Here is a 19237-nt window from a genome sequence, read left to right as displayed (position 1 = left end):
AATACTACCCTTCACCACCATAGCACCATTTACACACTCAAAACTACACAAAATGTCTAACACATGCGATTTTTGGTCGACCCGAAGACCAATATGCACTATAGTTTTCAATACAGACATGCGTTACGAGCCGAGGTTAAACGTACATTTAACCTCGGCTCGTAACGCATGTCTGTATTGAAAACTATAGTGCATGTTGGTCTTCGGGTCGACCAAAAATCGCATGTGTTAGACATTTTGTGTAGTTTTGAGTGTGTAAATGGTGCTATGGTGGTGGAGGGTAGTATTGTTTGCATGCTGTGTTAGTGATTGTCCTGACGAAGAGACGGGTACGTCTCGAAACCGGTAGACGTAAAAATCTCGGTGAGTGGTTATATACTAATTTTATTAACATTTTTGTAAAATAAAATAAAAAAATAAGTAAATATGACTAACCACAAAGTAAATGCTTTAAATATTAATAATATTGAGAATATAAAAACATTAAAGCCTTGGTCGTCAAACTGCGGCCCGCGGCAGATCTTTGTGCGGCCCGCGATATAGCAAACAATTTTAGTACCTAGACAATAATGAATAATGACTACCAAAACCGATTTTGCGTGCAAAGTAAACTAAACTAAATACTTTTTATCAGGGATGATACAGATATCTTTATCCATATCCAAATCTTTCGGATATCCGAAATAAAATAAAAATATCCGTATCCGAATTCGACATAAAAAAATATTCTGATAATTGCGGATGTTACTCTAAATTACATTTTCAATTGACATGACGCGATATTAATATTTGCTTCGAGTTAAGACAGAGATTATCTTTGACTGTTTTAGCACTGCGACTAACTTTATTTTTACAATATTTTGAGTAATTAAAATATTGTAAAAATATTTTTAATTTATTTCAGGGAATAGCATCAAGTGGCCACTTAAACCAGCCAATGACAGGTCATAAGCCCTGTAAATGCCTAGATAGGGATAGGGGTTGGCTAGGAGTATGTATAGGAGCTGGAACCTAGCATGTAACAGTCGGCTATCGTACATAATACCCAATTCATAAGTCGCTCACTCCTTTCAAGAACGTCATAAATCAAAAAACTTAATTTTTCAGGAAAACGTTTTTAAAGTGTAAAAATATAATACAATGTATTAAAAATAAATATCAAGCCACTTATTGAACTTTTAACTGTGCGACATATCTTTTTAGGTAAAACCTGAAGGTTTTTTCTCCATTTAAAAAACATTTAGTATATTTAAAAAAAATAGCTAAACAACACATTTTCTTCAAAATGCAAAAACAACACTTTCCGCCCTGTAGCGGGTAAAAATAATGTTTAAAATATGCTTCTTTTGCAGGGATATAGTGCATTTTCTAGGCATTTCGAAAAAATGCACAAGTGAAAATTGACGTTTTTTGATTTATGACGTTCTTGAAAGGAGTGAGCGAAGTGTGCGGCCCGCAGTGATACCTCACATTGTCCCATGTGGCCTTTGACCAGAAAAGTGTGACGACCGCTGCTTTAAAGTGTGGATAAGCATATTATTGTGCGTTGTTTTTTTTCATTTGATTTATCGTATTCCGGTTTCAGAAGTCGTGAGTTAGGCCAAGCACTCTATCGTTGTTCTTCCCCACCCATTCTACTCACCTGATCTCGCTCCTTCTAACTTCTTCTTGCTCCCTAAACTCAGAAGACCTTTGAGAAGGTTGAGAAGATTTTGAAGAAGATTTGAGACGATTCCCGAATTTAAGGCAAAAGGAGCTGAAGGAAGTTTTTTTTATACATTTATTATTTAATATTTATTGAATTTTTCCCCACCTCCGTAGCATAGTGGTCAGCGCGTTTGGCTACCGTGCTGGAGGTCCCGGGTTGGATTCCCAGGGGGTCAAAATTAATATGGCCGATTTTCACTCTCATATTTATTTAATACCACCCTGGACTGGTACAAGAAGCGCAGGGCTGATCACCATGCCTTCATGCAATTAATGATCAAGATAACACTGCGTCGCTACGATGCAGTGCCCTATGCACCATTGGGTGAGGATAAGGGTTAGAAGAGGAAGAAGAAGAATTTTTCAACTGTTTTTCTTGCTTTTTCCACCTTCTTTCCGGTTGTCAATTAGCTTCACACACCACATTGCAAATATACATATCGTAGTCGTACAGGAGAAAGTGACCAACTGACAAAACGTAAAATGTTCAGGAGGGCCATTTAAGTCACTTTTGCTTGGCAAGAAAATAAACATCAATGCAGTTAGTCATTTTTAACAAATCAATATATTATACTTCCAAGTTTAAAATCCTTAGGGATTTTTTTCAGGGCAATATTAAGCTAGTAAGATATCAAATAGTCAATTATCACGTTTTTGTAAAAAATGGACTTGGTCACTTTCTCCTGTATGACTACGATATTTAATAGAATTACTACAAAATATATGGGGTACTCACGCATAGACTATGTGTATGTGGATTTTTTTAATGTTTTGTGTAATTTTTGATATGTTTACATACTGATATAAATAAATACATGTACCATAAAATATTAAGAAGTTTTTCATTTTATGGAAGGTCTCTATTTTAGAAGCTTGTCTGCAGGTAGGACAGTAAAAAGATAGATATGAAAAATACATCACAAACACTCCAATTTAAAATAAGTATTTGTTGAGTTCATTTCGCAATTAGTGGGAATCGAACCCGAAACGCCAGTTTCGCAGTCGAGCGTCCGACTGCGTCACGCCTTAGTCAAGTGAAATGTAAACAAAAATATATAAATTTAAAATATCAGTTTTGAATTGTGTTTTTTCAACAATTTAGTTTAAAGGGAAAACCCCATTTCTTGTAAGTAAATTATGTATTTACTAACGAAGCGTTTGCATTTCTTTCTATCGGAATATCCATACACCATCATAGATAAGCAAAATTTTATCAGGAGCATACATCTACTATAAAAAGCCTGGGGACATTGAAATTTTTATGGTTTTGTAAGGACCTATCGTGAAGTACGCCAAGATAATGCTTAAGTTTCTGGTATTGACCTGCGTAGTATCCATGGTCAGCGGACATGGTATGGTGTTGGATCCCGTCAACAGGGCATCCAGATGGAGGGAAAATGAGACTGCTCCCATCAACTTCGATGATAATGGACTGTTTTGTGGTGGATTTATGGTAATCAGTTTATACATTTATTTATATTTTTTTTTAGTTAAGGCCCAGTTTTCGTCAAGTGTCAACTTAATTTTCTCTAAATCCGGGTAATAGTTTAATTAATTTCTTCTTTGGGTAAAATTTCTACACTACTTTTGAAAGAATGCTATAAGGTGGGATAATCAATACCCCGCAATTTAATTTTTTTTAACCCAGCAAACATTTTACGTATAATTTTTCTTCTTAAAACATTGTTTTTGTATTGAAAAAATAAGTTTTTCGTCGAAATAATTAGAGATTTGAAAAGGAGAGTTATTGAAAGGCTAGGAGTTAAAAAAATTATAAAAATATTTTTTTCTATATTTTTTCTAAAAAAAAATAATAAAATACCTAATGTACATTCTTTAAAAAGATCGGCAGTGGAAAGACGAGAAGACGAGTTTCCTCTACGGCGGTCGGCCGATGATTGAATTCTTAACATTGAAAAAACAGTCTTTAAGCGATTAACCAATGCTAGATCATAGGGACTGTAAATGCCCAGATAGATATTCATAGTTTAAAAGATACTTCGTCTCCGTCGAGAAATCTAATATCTTATTTTCTATTGTTGATCCGTAATTTAAAAAAAACACTTCTAAATAAGTATTTGTGCAACTGTCCACAATGTTTTTTGGTAAAAATAATATATTTAGCCATTTGAGTCAGATAAAGACAATGAATTTTGTATAAAACTTGATGATAATCCCAAATTACAATGACTTAAGAAAACACTTGTTTTTTACCACTTGAGTTTTATTATAGACTACATGTTTCAGAACTTAAACTTCCATCATTCAGGTCTGTATAATAACTAAAATATAAAATATAAAATTGTTCTATAAATAAGGAGAGGGGAAAGTAAGGGGAAGGGGTTAGTCAAGGGACGGAGTTTGAAAACAAAGGTAAAATGGAAAGCAAAGGTGAAGAATTTTGAAACAATATATTATTTAATAAATTATTATTAGATTTTGTTTTTTTGGATTTCTAAATTTTCAAGATAATTCATAATTTGGCCTTTATATGGAACAAGGTGTAATAATTTTAATTTATGAGAGTGAAATGAGTGATAAGTACATATTATGTGATTTGCAAATTCCAAATTTGATGGAAGTTTAACTTCTGAAACATGTAGTCTATAATAAAACTCAAGTGGTAAAAAACAAGTGTTTTCTTTAATCATTGTAACATGTCTTACCACAAAGTTAATGCCGAAACAATAAATAAAATACCAAATTACTATCGCGGATAAAGTTTTATATAGGTTTTTAACTTCAAATTGGACTATTTACAAAATCAAATTGGACGTTTAACAAATAACGTCTAAACATCGTGAAAATACAGTTTCCAGACAAGATTTTCAAAACCTACTACTTTGAATCATTAGTACAACTTAAAATATATACATATATTTAATTCTAACTTTTTATATAAAATATGATATAACGTTCAATTTGTTTAGTAAAACGTCCAATTAAATTTTAATTTAATTTTAAAAATATTTAAATATTTTTGTTTTTATTATTTCCAAAAAGTATTTAATTTTATACTATATTATTTCTGTGAGTTTACGCGGCTCATTATTAGAAATAGGTATAAAATTGTGGTAGAGTGGGTTCGAACCGAGAAACTTTGACTCAAGAGTCCGTGACACAAACCACTCCCGTCGTCCCCCTTAACTAGGCTTACCATACGTCCCGGTTTGACCGGGATTGTCCCGGTTTCAGACACGGGTCCCGGTGTCCCGGAGTCCCGGCTGGTTTAGATTTTGCCCCCGATTTGCGCGAGCACTGTCTATTTATCTATTAAATTTTGAAGTGTCGGCAAAAACAAATGTCTTTAGACAGTTTTCTAGTTTAAAGAAATTTATTATTTGTCACAAAATCTTTATATTTTTTCATAAAATTAAAAAAAAAATTGTATTCTAAGTTGTTACACTCCTTAACAATTTATAAGAACTCTTATATAAATAAACGTTAGTAAAAAATACATAAAAAATTAGTATTTTATCGTATTTTACATTGATTTCTATAGGAAAAAATGTTTCGCTTAACGAGTAAGATGCTGGAACGCATTATGCTCGTTATAAAAGGGTTCCACTGTATTTGTTTTTTTCCCTACCTGTCCCGGTTTGGAGCTTCAAAATTATGGTAAGCCTGCCCATAACCCGACAATCGATTTGGTAAACTATTTATTGTAACTGCAGACAGTTGGTAGAAATCCATATTGTATTGTTGGGTAATATATCCAAAATTAAACAAGGTTTATTTGGTTGCATTCTATATTTATTTATGTATATGTTAATACGTGACGCGTTTCGTCTTCATAGGACATTATCAAACACATTATCAAATGTGTTTGATAATGTCTAAGAAGACGAAACGCGTCACGTATTAACATATATATAAATAAATGTAAAATTCAACCAAATAAACCTTGTTTAATTTTGGATATATTACAAACGATTTATTAAACGTCCAATTTGGTTTGAAAAACGTCTTATTTGAAGTGAAAAACCTGTATCGTAATACTTTATTATAGAAAATAGATTTAAAGAAAAATAATATCGACAGTGGGGTTGGTTTATAGCAATTATTACACCATGATTATTCAATAAGATATGAAGCTACACTTGACATAGGAGAGGTAAGTGTTTAAAAATGGTTTTTGTTAATGCTATAGGCAAGTTTTTTTTGGCTGATTGGCAACTTTTGGAAAGCCTCAACGCTTCATGGAAAAATTATATAAATATCGTTTTTTTTATAAGAAGCGTGGCAACCTTTGTACTGCGTGCGTTTTCAGATAATCTCGGAATTCGTTTTATTATTTTTTTAATGACGGATAAGAAAAACTTAGAGAAAAAAAGGATTACCGTATCGCGTCAATACTTATCTACACCTAGGCACGCTAATATCACGGGTTTTTATTATAATTGGCGATTAAATTAATAATAAAAAAATCACAATCAATACTCGTATTAAAATCTGCGGAGAAACAAAGCAGCTAGATAGATTTAAGATAGAGAACTATCTTTACTTGGATAGCAAGAAAATCCAACGATTCGTGACGTCATCAAGTGTAACATCATTAGTTGTATTATTTTTTGACATCTCATCAAATATTAAGAAGAATGTGGAAGTCTGGGCATCTACGGGGCTGAAGACCGTCATAGGCTGGTTAAATTATCACTTTACACACGTGAATTATCCATGATTGACAACCATACTACTAAATTTTCAAAATCAAACTCTTCAAAATCATATTTTTAGGCGTTTCCCAGTATGTGAAAATAATCCGGGGTTCAGATTTTGCTTACATCCAAATAAAAGGGTCTCTGCTAAATAAAAGCTTTCTCAATCCAACATAGATGGCTGTTGTGGACTCTGCTGTGTCATGAAATTGATCATGTATTTAACATCATCATTTATCATATATTTTTATTTAACATAATAGTATTTTTTGCTTAAAACGCCGTTTTTGAATCGAAAAAATAAGTTTTTCTTCGAATTAAACATATGGTTTTGAAAAGAAAAGAGTTATTGAATGGATAGGAGTTTAATAAAAAAAAATGAGTAGTGTGGTTGTCAATCATGGGTAGAGCGGGGAATGTTACACTCGTGTAAATTATTAACATGATTAATTAACATACCAATGACAGGTCATAAGCCCTGTAAAAAACCCCAGACTTCTTCTATGTTTCTATATTTTTCTTCATCTATGTGTCATCATTCATTCAAACCCTAATCCGCACCCCAATGGTGCATAGGGCACTGCATCATATAAACGCAGTGATATCTTGATCGTTAACACATGAAGGAAAGGTGATCAGCCCTCCGCTTCCAGTACCAGTCCAAGGTAATATTGAATAAAGATAAGAGTGAAAAAATCACTCATATTTATTTGATCCCCCCTGGGAATCAAACCCGGGACCTCCAGTACGGTAGCCGAACGTGCTGACCATTACACTACGGAGGCGGACAATGTGTCATCAATAGGTATTAAATAAAATAGCCACGTTTGTCATGTACTATCGAACAACTTCATCTAGCTACAACAATTTTTAGGTACAATTCGGACAAAATGGCGGGAAGTGCGGATTCTGCGGAGATAATTATGCCGACCCGACCCCAAGGACAAATGAACTTGGTGGACCCTTCGGTGATGGAACTATTGTCAAAAGGTGAGAATCTTTATGCCAACGATTATGACGGTGGTTTCTGTAAAAACGGGACTAAAAACGGGAACGGGAACAGAAATATGCGTAAAACTATTTTCACATTATGACAGTTTTCTTTCGCCATTTTGACATTTCGCTCACTCCTTTCAACAACGTCACATATCAAAATACTTGATTTTTCAGGAGATCGTTTTAAAATTTTAAAAATATAATGTAAAAAAAAATAAATATCAAGACACTAATTGAACTTTTTACTGTACCACAGATCTTTTTAGGTAAAACCTGAAGGTTTTTCTACATTTGAAAAATATTTAGTTTATTTTAAAAAAATAATTAAACAATACCTTTTCTTCAAAATGCAAAAATAACACTGACTGCCCTGTAGCTGGTAAATATTAAGTTAAAAATATGCCGCTTTTGCAGGGATATAGTACATTTTCTGGGCATTCCGATAACATGCACAACTGAAAATTGACGATTTTTGATATATGGCGTTGTTGAAAGGAGAGCGATTTGGAAACAGCAGAATCTCACTTGGTTTATTTGTCAGGTTTTTGCTCCAAATTCGAATAGTATAAAAAATGTGTCCTGTTTGATAGATTTGAATATGCGTACCTATACCGCCTCACCTAGGGTGGTACAATTTATTCATGCCTTCTTCAAACTGAAAGCATTTAAAAAAATCGAATGGAACAAAATTGAATTTAAATCAAACCAAGTGTAATTCTATTGTTTTTTCAACTGTCACAATGGTGAAATATAAAAAAGAGGTAAAAATGATTTTCAAAGGCAAATAAACAATAATGTGTGCAAAATACTTAACAGGTAAAGAGAGTGTTATTTATATATTTTTTCTTTTCTATTTACCCAAACTGAGCTACAACAGCACGTGGCCGGGTATAGGTAACTTATTTATAAAATTAGATCACAAAATAAATCATCAACAAAACGTACAACATATTTATTACGAATTCGGAATATTTTTCGTTTCGCGGTACAAAATTCACGATTCGAAAATCGAATTCGGAAACGCAATATTCGGCAGGTGAGTAGTTACTCTAAGGGCGTTTGTCCACTACACGGAATTACACGGAATACCGTCTGGCACGTCAGTTAGCGTTTTAAAACGACGATTGGCTTGGATTGGCTTGTGCTTTTTTCCATATTTCTTCGGATCGGTGCGTGAACACGTTGCGCGTAAATTCGATCACGCTAAACTATCGTAGTCGCTTTCATTTTTCAAAACCGGACAGTTTAGCGTGATCGAATTTACGTGCAACGTGTTCACGCACCGATCCGAAGAAATATGGAAAAAAGCATAAGCCAATCATCGTTTTAAAATTGTGAAGTAATTTACAACATTTTGAGTGTGTAAATACTTGTTCACAAATCTGGATTATCTCCAATAATAGGAGTTATTTTTCATATTATCACTTAAACCAGCCTATGACAATCGTCAACCTCGTAAATACCCAGACATCCATATTCTTCTTCATCTTTGATGAGATGTCAAAAATAATATGAGTAGGTAATATTGTTAGATAGTCATCAAACTGGATATGGTAAGAAGATAAATAAAAACAGAAAAAAAAACAAACAAAACGAAACAAAATATGATTCACGGAGTGCGTCATTTGAAGATAGGGTTCTCTGATTTTCTTGCGGAAATGAATAATTCCTTCTTTATCGATAAACTGAGTCAAATAAAATCCTAGAACTGTTATACTGAATGCTTTTTCCTATGTATTTACTTGTTGATCGTAGAAAAACATAATAAAATATATAAATTCTTGCGTGTAGAAGTGAAACTTTTTAGGTCCTAGAAATTTGATCTCTTTGCATTTGTTGACGATTTTATTATTCCAGGATTAGAAAATGGTTACGTGGAATTTAATTGAAGAAAATTTCTCTTAATTAAATTAAATATTTCCATCAATTCAATTCCACCAAACCTGAAAATATTCATAGTGTCTATGGTCACTGAATAATGATGATGCAGATAATTTATACTGCAAACACACTTAAAATACTATGAGTAAATAAATATTACGAAATTAAAAATGATATTTTCAGGCGTCTCCTGGTATGTAAAATAATTCGGAAAGAATCTTTCATTTCATGTAGGTTTTATGTTTACATTTTAATTTCAACCATAGATGTCGCACATAAAGTTTAAATCAAATCATATTTATAGCTTTGCTAAATTTGAGTAATGTGGTTGTCAATCATGCGTAGAACGGTGAATTTTATACAGTGTATAAAATGGTAATATAAACCAGCCAAGGAGATATCGTAAGTCCTGTAAATACACGGACTTATTAATAATACCGTATTACCAACTAAATAGTCTTTAAATCGTGGTGGAGAAAAATCAAGTAAATTAAAAAATGTATAAAAAATTAGAGACAAAAGACTAGAATTATTTTGCTAAAATAATTTCTACAAAACCTACAATGACGATGAACAGCATGTTTGTATTTTTATTATTAATTTTTTATGGATTTACATTTTTTAAAACAATTTCTATACATTTCTACTTAATACGATCTTATAATTTTAGTTGCGCTGAGCCTCTCCAATAAAGAGACTGAGCTCTTGTGCTTAGAGAAGGATTTTTCTTTTTCTTTTTAGCATTGTTCGTCACAATTTCTCTTTCTATAGGTTTGATACCAAAATTAAATGTTCACTTAAATGTGTACTTACTATGTATCACTATATTACTTCTCTTCTCCGTCTATTTCCTCATTACTGAGGGTTGTGACCCTTGTGGAAGCAATGACTTTCTCCAGTTATCCCTTGACTGCGCTGCTCGTAGCGCTCCAACCACTGAGGTGCCTGCTGCTGTCTTAACTTGATTGGTCCATCGTGTGGGGAATCTTTCTCTCTCTCTCTTCCCCTCCAGGCTACCAATCACAACCAGTCGTTCCAGGCTATCCTCGTTACCACGCGTAACGTGTCCAAAGAACTGAATAAACAACTGCATTGAATAAATAAATATTTTTTTCCACAGTTATAAACAAGGAAGCATCGTGCCCGTCCAAGTCTTGATCACTTCCAACCATTTGGGCTCCTTCAGATTCAATTTGTGTAATTTGGATAAATTTGGAAGGGAAAGTGAGGAATGCTTCGAGGAGATTTCCTTGAGTGTAATCACCGGGCCCAAAAAATTTGCCATCAATGACAGAACTGGATACTTTGACGTATTTCTTACTCTTCCTGAAGACTTGGTCTGTAAACACTGCGTTCTACAATGGACGTATTTGACAGGTATTGTTAATTTTGTTTTGAATATTGAAAGCATTAACTTTGTGGATCATATTGATATATTATTTCGAGAAATAAAAAGACTTTGTGTTTTGATCCACTCACATTTTTATTAACCAACTAGTTTCGGCAACAAAGGTTTAATTTTACTTATGTTAATACATGTTATGTTATGTTCTTACATTATTAATTTTACTTATTCTTTCTTCCAAGAATTTTATGATGGAGACCTTGGGAGAAAAAAAAGAGGTGTCGGAAGACCCCAAAAGAGATGGTCCGACGACATAGTCGCTGTGGGGGGTAGAAACTGGCTGCAAGCAGCAACCGACCGGAGGAAATGGAAAGAAGGGGAAGAGGCCTATATCCAGCAGTGGAGGTCAGAGGGCTAATGAAGAAGATGCTTCTTCTTCTTCTTTAGCCTTCTGTTCTCCACTGCTGGATATAGGCCTCTTCCGTATCCTTCCATTTTTTCAATCTGTTGCTGTTTGCTAGTTTCTACTCCCCATAGTAGCTATGTTGTCAGATCATCTTTTTTGAAGTCTTGCGACGTCTATTTTATTTTACTCCTTAGGAGACCTTTCTCCATCTTAAAATTTTAAGGGTCCATCTTAAACTATTTATTTTTATTATTCTGGAACCCGTCTGAAGTTATGTTCTAATCGAAGTATTTCTACGACTTTTAATAATCTATATCCACTCTCAATGTGGAGCTACACATAGTCCACAAATTCCCTTCTATGGTTTATTTTAGATGGGAGTTGCCTTTATTATTTACCTTGCTTATCATGTACAAGGTTTGTAAATCAATTACATTAGGTTTTGGTTACTTCTAGCTTTAGCTAGACAGTCTTTAATTCATTCTGTATTGGCAAAAGGAGGGATAATCGGGTGAACCAATCAGGAACATCTCATTTGCTGATAGCTGGGAGGAAACCAAGTAAAACTCCTCAGGAGAACCCAGACTGTAGACTGTCGTCAGGCCTTCCTTTCCACTAGAAGAAGGTACGGTAGTGTCCTAGCTTGGTTCATGGTACCAATATCCTTCACATCACAAGAAGAAACGATGACAGCCTTGAAAAGTTAATGGTCATGGGAAGGTCGTGGTAGTAGAAGAAGAGGCAGATCCCCACTAAATGGACTGAACTAATTAAAGCTGCTACAAGTTCGCAGGTGGGTAGACAAATGCAGATGGCGGTGTGTTAGGAGAGGTGGACGACAACTACACAAGGAGATAAGGAGATACACGTCCGAAAGCAATGAGGACAAAATGATCAAATGAATGAATGACAAAATAATAATGAATTAGTAAAAGGCATATGTGATTTTCCAGGTAATTCCTGGGGCGACTGCGGAAACGGGAAAGGCGCTATCGGCTGTGGAGAAATTCAAGAAACATTCCGCACTTGCTCGGATATATCCATCCTGGCATAGTCCTGCATTTTACAAGGCTCCCTACAGCCTGACCTAAATTTGTTGAATGTTTTCCGCAGATACTTTGTGGCACATTTTATAAACTTTATAAAATTAATTAATTTTGTTTTTACCACTTTTTTTATTAATACAATTTAACCTTCCGGTTTCGACAAACACCTTGTCATCATTAGGGTTTATTTTAATTAAAAAACATTTAAAACAATAAAATACTCTCACCAAAAACTTCCACACATTCGATAAAAATCCTTTTAAAGAATCTTTAAAAATCATTTAGGATTTTTACGGAGTGTGTGGAAGTTTTTGGTGAGAGTATTTTAATGTTTTAGAATTAAAATAAACCCTGATGATGACAATGTTCTTGTCGAAATTGGTAAGTTAAATTGTAGGTTAAAAGTGGTTACAACAAAGTTTATTAATTTTATAAAGTTGACCTTAATTTATTTAGGCCTTAAATCAGTCTAAATTACTTGTACATAAATTGGCAAGTTGGCTGTATTCATATCTAGAGACGGCTGATTGCAATCATTACATCAATCATACCTCTAAACACATTCCTATGTGTGCATTATCTAAGCATGCTAGATTAATAATTATGATAAATGACTGAAATCATTATTTTTTATCTTTTAAATGTCTACCTATTTGTTACTATGCCATGTCAATAATTTAAAATATTGTTAAATAAACCTACTACAATTTGTTAATTATGTATATAAATAAAAATTGAGTAAACTTACCATATTTTTTTTTGCCATTCCTAGCAATTTTTTGGACAGCCCTGATCTCATAAATCAAATGAAGCTTAGCGTGCGTCGAAGAGGTACTAGGCAAAAATCTATATTTGCAGTATTTTTACAAAATGCAAACTATGCCATGTTCTCTCCGATTCCACGGCTTCACATGTCAGTCAATGCTTTTGAAAGTATAGATTTATTTAATATATTGTTATCCACCTTGAAGTCTGTACTTTCTCAGCATTTCTTCTCCGTGTTATAATGGATAAATTTAAACGTTGTGTTTCACTCTCTCTCGCTGCTCGCTGATAGTGTGTGAAGGAGACGTGTATTTACCAGTGCTTACTATTGGTATTTTATGTTTAAGACTTTTTGTTTCTCTATTAGTGTATTCATTTGTGTATTTTTATATTAGATACTGTATATATGTATTATGTTAAAGGCATTAGCCATTCAATAAATAAATAAAAAATGCAAGCTGTATTTCAATATGAATTCGCAAACATTGTATTATTTTTGTTGCATTAAATGTACACATACCATTTGATAATAAAGTTATATGATATGGTGCTAAGCTTTCTTTATCATACCTACATCCGTTACTAATTCATGTATACCTATACTATAAAATAATCTATATAAATAAAATATTATAATAGGTTTAAACACTTAAGGTAAATTTGATTTTGATTAAAAGATAAAAAGGATTAATAGTGTTGACACATTGGGTATTGCAGTTCTTTGTACACGTTGCGCGTGGCAATGAGGATAGCCTGGAACGACTGGTTGTGATCGGTAGCCTGGAGGGGAAGAGAGGGAGAGGAAGATCCCCACACGATGGACCGATCAAGTTAAGGCAGCAGCAGGCACCTCGGTGGTTGGAGTGCCACAAGCAGCGCAGTCAAGGGATAACTGGAGAAGAGTCATTGCTTCCACAAGGGTCACAACCCTCAGTAATGAGGAATAATACAGAGAAGAAGAAGAGAGATAGTGTTAGAAATCTTCAACTTTTTGGTGTAGGCCTTGTGGTCTGTTTTTAAGAGGGATTAGCTTCCTGCAATGGATTCCCAGCTGACAATCCATCTGTTTGATGGTCTGCTTGGGGTTGGCTGTGCAGCACAATGTGGGGGAGTCTGGATGGTTCGATTATCCTCACATGCGCCATACCGTTGTCTTCCCAACCTAATGACATCTTCGATCTCGCATATTTCTCTTATCCTGGTGTTCCTTATTTTATGTATCTCATAGACTCTTGCCAGATATGCTTCTTAGAGTCTTCATTTCTGACATACTCTGCATTTGATCCCATATATTATGATGGGTCGCACACAAGTTTTATATATTTGAATTTTGCTGCCGATCTTCATGTCAGGGTCTCTGCTAAATAAAATCTTTCTCAAACCAACCATAAATGGCTCCCTTGAACTGAAACTTAAAGCGTCATGAGATTTATGATATATTTTTGAATTCCAAGAATTTTAGTAGTGTGGTTGTCAATCAAGGGTAGAACGGTGAATGTTACATGTGTGTAAAGTGATCACTTAACCAGCCTATGACAGGTTATAAGCCCTGTAAATATCCAGACATCCGTATTCTTCTTCCTCTATGTTGAGATGTCACAATATATACATATATAATAAATTTGATCTGTTAATTGAGACCAATAATTCTGGCCCAATAAAATAAAACTTGCATAAAATGACCCAATAAATATTTTTCAGGAAATATTATTGTTATTTATAAAGCATGAAAATATAAACTCAAAGAATAAACACAGAAAAGTAAAACAAAAAATGGAAATTCATCCCATTTTTATTCAATTTTCAACAACAACAAAAAATTAATATTTACCTAACAAACAATATTCAAGGCGTATATATTAAAAGTAAGCTAGAAGACTTAAAGGTGTAGAAGAATCCCGCTTCGGAAAACTCCTTCGGACACATGGAACAGATCAATATCCAATGTGATATTTTTCAACATAGCGGTAGCTCATCCTACAGGCATAACCATCAGCAAGTTGGTCCTGTGTATAGGAATATGAAACAATCTATGTCGACGCTGTCTTAGGTAACTATCATGGATAATTTCAGGATTATCGATCATACCGCGTAACAATCGATAAAAATGATTAATCAAATACACATTCCTTCTAGTCTCTAAACTATTGTAGCCCATTTAAGCATCTATCCCTTATGTATGTGCATACTTGTTTAAAGAAAAAGATAGTTTGATAAATAGTACGTTGAATTCCTGAAAAGGTAATGCAGAGTGGGTCCAATGTCCCAATGCCGCGTCTGTTCAAAGTATTTTTTTTTATAAACAATTTTCATGTAAATGAAATCCTTCGAAAACAGTTCAAATAAAAAACATATAATTTTTTTAAATAAATCACCTAAGTATTGACTGAATTGAACTAAGATCCATAATAAATGAACGCATAAAAATCGTAACGAATCTTGTGATTTTTATTAGTTTGGGTTTATTTGCTAATGAAAGGAAATCGCAATTCTCGCATATTACAATATGGCCGTAATAAAACTGCACTGCCAATAAATCCAGTTGTAATTGATTGGATGTGAATGAGCTTGATTACAATATTAGTAGAAGAGTACCTACAATTCCTTTCTCGTATAACACCCTGAGTTCCTTTACTTCATCGTCATCTGAATCCCATCAAACATTTTCCATTCCTATTTAACACAATGTTGTCGGGCAGTTTTTTCATCAACCCCGATCTTAATTACACTCACAGTCTGCCACCCGACCCTCAGTATACTAATCACAAGTAACAGCAAACCCAATTCCCATCTGTACAATGGTTTTTGGCATCTCTCGCTAATAAGCGTCTCCCACTCTACTCACAGTGTGTAAAAGATGCTTTTAAGCGTTTCCCGCAAACAATGTGTTAACATAGTACTTCTCCATAGTGTAATGGTAAGCATGTTTGGCTACCAAGCAGGAAGTTCCGGGTTCGATTCCCAGGATAGTAAAAATAATTAAAAGCGTTTACGAGGCAAATGTAGTGTAAATGGAAAAAGGACCAGAGGAAGACTGAAGAAATTTTACGTTGTCAAGTATGTCAGATACTTGAAAGTGGTCTGGTCAGGAGTTGGAATAATTGGCGGGTATATATGAGGCAATGCATGAATGTGGAAGAGGTGAAGAATGTTTTCAGAGACATAGTGGTGTGGCGGCAGAAATGCATACTCCTGTGCGGAAGTGGCGTGTTGTTCAATTAGTTAGTATCATTAATTTCATTTTAAGTATACTGTTATTTCTTTTTCTACTTTCTTACTTTTTGACCGCCTCCGTGGTGTCATGGTTATCGTGTTTAGCTTCCGTAACGGAGGTCCCGGGTTCGATTCCAAAGGGGGGGTGAAAATAAATATTAGTGATTTAATACTGTAATACTGATTCAATATTACGCTGGACTGGTCCCTGAAGCGCAGGAGTGATCACTTTTCCTTCATGTATTAACGATCAAGATAACACTGCTTTTATATGACGCAGTGCCCTATGCACCATTGGGGTGCGAATCAGGATTTTGAAGAGAAGTTATTTCTTTTGATCATTTATGTAATGTTCTTTCTATCATAATACCATAAAATTATGAGATAAAGTAATCAAACTAATTGAAAAAAATTAAAGCTGTTATTGCTATGCAATTTTTGAAATGCCAAAACAATAATTATAAAATTGAATGACGATGAATAATTATTTGCGCAATGAGAATTGATTCAATGCAATAAGCTGTAAAGTCATCAAAACGGGATTAAGCTGATATTGCAAGGATTAATGACGTTATTGATAGCTAATTTCTTTGATCTTATACTGCAGAATGAATCAACATTGCACATAAAACATATCTTTATTAAAACATTACAAATTTTATTGAAGCTTTGCGCCTTGCAGATAATTGTCATTATTTTTTATATTTTGTTTATAAAAAAATTTCGCCTATACAATGCCTGCATTGCTCCTATTCTCTTATACGGCTGTGAAACATGGCACCTTACAACGGCCCAGAGCAGCCGTGTACTTACCTTTGAGAATAGGTCTCTGCGAAGAATTTTAGGCGCGCGGTGGTTTGACTTTGTGAGTAGTGAAGAGATAAGGCGTAGGACGCAGCAAATCTTGGTCACCACTGTCGTCAAGAATAGGCGATGCATGCCTCCCGAGAGCCTTAATCAAGCTTGCCTCTTTTACAAGGCATCAGGTTCGGGCGACCCAGGATGACCGCTGCTGACAATTTGTCGGCAATTCTCGTCAGAACTTCAAGACGCGGTTCTGACTTGGCAGGATGCAAAGGAGCTGGCAGCCGACAGAAAAGCTTGGAGACAGTTTGTGGAATCCATATGGTCCACATAGGGAGCGGATATGGTTTAATATACATATATTAAAACATGTTTGTCAAGGAGATTGTTTTTTTAACTATCTGTCTCATTATAGTTAAATTAAACGCTTAAAAACATATTTTACATACTGTTGGTAGAGAGCGGGAGATGCTTATTAGCGTTCTATTTGATTACTTTTGGTAGAGTGCGAGAGACGCAAAAAAACATTGTACAGATGGAATTGGGTTTGTGGTTAGTATACTGAGGGTCGGGCGGCAGACTGTCCGAGTATACTTAGGGTCGGGGTTGATGAACTAAACTGCCCGACAATTTGTTAAAAGAATAAAATATGGCAAGCATACATTTCTATGCATAATTTCACAATGCTTGTAAACTTATTTTTATAACCCTTATCCGCACCTAATGGTGCATAGGGCACTGCATCAAATTGACGCAGCTATATCTTGATCATTACTTACATGAAGGCAAGGTGATCACTCTTGCGCTTCAGGAACCAGTCCAGGGTAATATTAAATAAATGTTACAGTGTTAAATCACTAATATTTATTTTCACCCCCCCCCCTGGGAATCGAACCTGGGACCTCCAGCACGGTAGCTAAACACGCTGACCATTACACCACGGAGGCGGACCTTGTAAACTAGTGAAAATTTTAAAAATGCACACTGTCCACCATATTTAATATTACTGTTATGTTCAAGGGATGGTGCTGTCATTGCGGTCAAAAAAGGTGTTTTTAAAAACATGTTTTTACCTGTCGATTTTTGCCTCTTCCACATTCATTCATCATACATACCTGCCGATTATTCAGACTCCTGATATGACTACACACAAGTGTTTGAAATACTTAAACATGCCAAGTTTTCCACATTCTTCCTCTGCTCCAATTTCCACGTAGATTCCTGTCATATAATTGTTTTACTGTTCTTTCCTCACTCATTCGCTCCACATGCCCAAACTATCTGAATGCATCTCTTTCAGTCTTGTATTCTTTCTTTATTTCACCATTCCAACATCTATCATACATCGTTTTGACACACATTCATCTGAGAGATTCCATTTTAACTGCATTCAATCTACTTTCATCGTTTTTTGCCAACTCCAAGTTTCACTTTCATACATGGGTTGGTGTCAGGACTCCATAGTGTACTGCCAGTTTAGCTTTCGCTGTTAGGCTTTTAGTTGCCGTAACAGATTTCAGTGCACCATTCACTCTGTTCCCAGCATTCACTCTCCTTTCTATATCTTTATCAATCTTTCCATCCCTATAAATGTTATTTAGCACATTCAATATATCATTTGATAAGGATAAGAAGAAAAAAAAACAGATAAAATTGATTGTAATATTTAAAAAAGCATTTTATTTTATCAGGTAACTTGAAAAATTAATGAAAAACAATATATGTAGTTACATAAACAGTTTGCAGTATAAAATGTAAACAATATTATATGCGATAATATTAAAATTCACAAAACACAATATAAAAGGATTAAATGTGACAAATAAAAATAAAACAAAAACATAGAATTAATAGGAATAGATAAACTTCATTTGGAATAAATACTGGACATTGACTTGGGCAACGTCGTACACAATATATCTGCATCAGTTGTTAAGGAATATATTACACAGATACCAGAAAAATACAAGATACCTGAAAATGGATTGTTCTTATGATGTTGCTTTATTATTCTTCTTCTTCTAATGGTGCATAGGGCACTGCTTGGTATAGAAGCACTGTTATCTTGATCGTTAAATACACGAAGGAAAGGTGATCAGCCTTCCGCTTCAGTCACCAGTCCAGGGTCATATTAAATAAATATTAGACTGAAAAATCACAAGTATTTATTTTGACCCTCTTGGGAATCGAACCCGGGACCTCCAGCATGGTAGCCTAGCGCGCTAACCACTACACTATGGAGGCGGAGGGTTGGTTTATTAGCTAATAAATTAATATGAAAAATCACAAACTATTGGTAACATTCTTATATATCTGTAGAGAAGTAAGGGAGATATGAAGGTTTAAACTTTAGATATTTTAATAAAACGAAAGACGGACACCGCTGTGTCATCAAATTTTACGTCATCGGGTGTGT

At 34.4% G+C, this 19237-nt stretch overlaps 2 protein-coding genes across 2 annotated transcripts in view; one reads left to right on the top strand and one right to left on the bottom strand.

The window, feature by feature from the left end:
* The first annotated feature begins 3007 nt into the window (after nt 1–3007).
* On the top strand, nt 3008–12286 carry LOC148308983 (uncharacterized). The gene is made up of 4 exons (XM_088260766.1): nt 3008–3160; nt 7240–7355; nt 10363–10619; nt 11947–12286. The coding sequence occupies exons 1-4, from the start codon at nt 3008–3010 to the stop codon at nt 12045–12047; spliced, it is 627 nt and encodes a 208-aa protein (XP_088116892.1). The 3' UTR covers nt 12048–12286.
* A 6191-nt stretch (nt 12287–18477) lies between these two features.
* The window catches only part of LOC148308982 (poly [ADP-ribose] polymerase 1-like), a 38225-nt gene continuing 37465 nt past the window's right edge, over nt 18478–19237 (bottom strand). Inside the window, exon 20 of the mRNA XM_088260805.1 lies at nt 18478–18741. Within this exon, the coding sequence (XP_088116931.1) occupies nt 18669–18741 (73 nt within the window). The 3' untranslated portion in view covers nt 18478–18668. The remainder of the gene's footprint in view (nt 18742–19237) is intronic.

Source organism: Brachycentrus maculatus, unplaced genomic scaffold, assembly GCF_059751285.1.
Source record: "Brachycentrus maculatus isolate JH-2025_06_01 unplaced genomic scaffold, ASM5975128v1 h1tg000142l, whole genome shotgun sequence".
NCBI lineage: Eukaryota > Metazoa > Arthropoda > Insecta > Trichoptera > Brachycentridae > Brachycentrus > Brachycentrus maculatus.
Note: the sequence above shows the minus strand (reverse complement) of the source record. Positions and strands in the feature narration are given on the sequence as shown.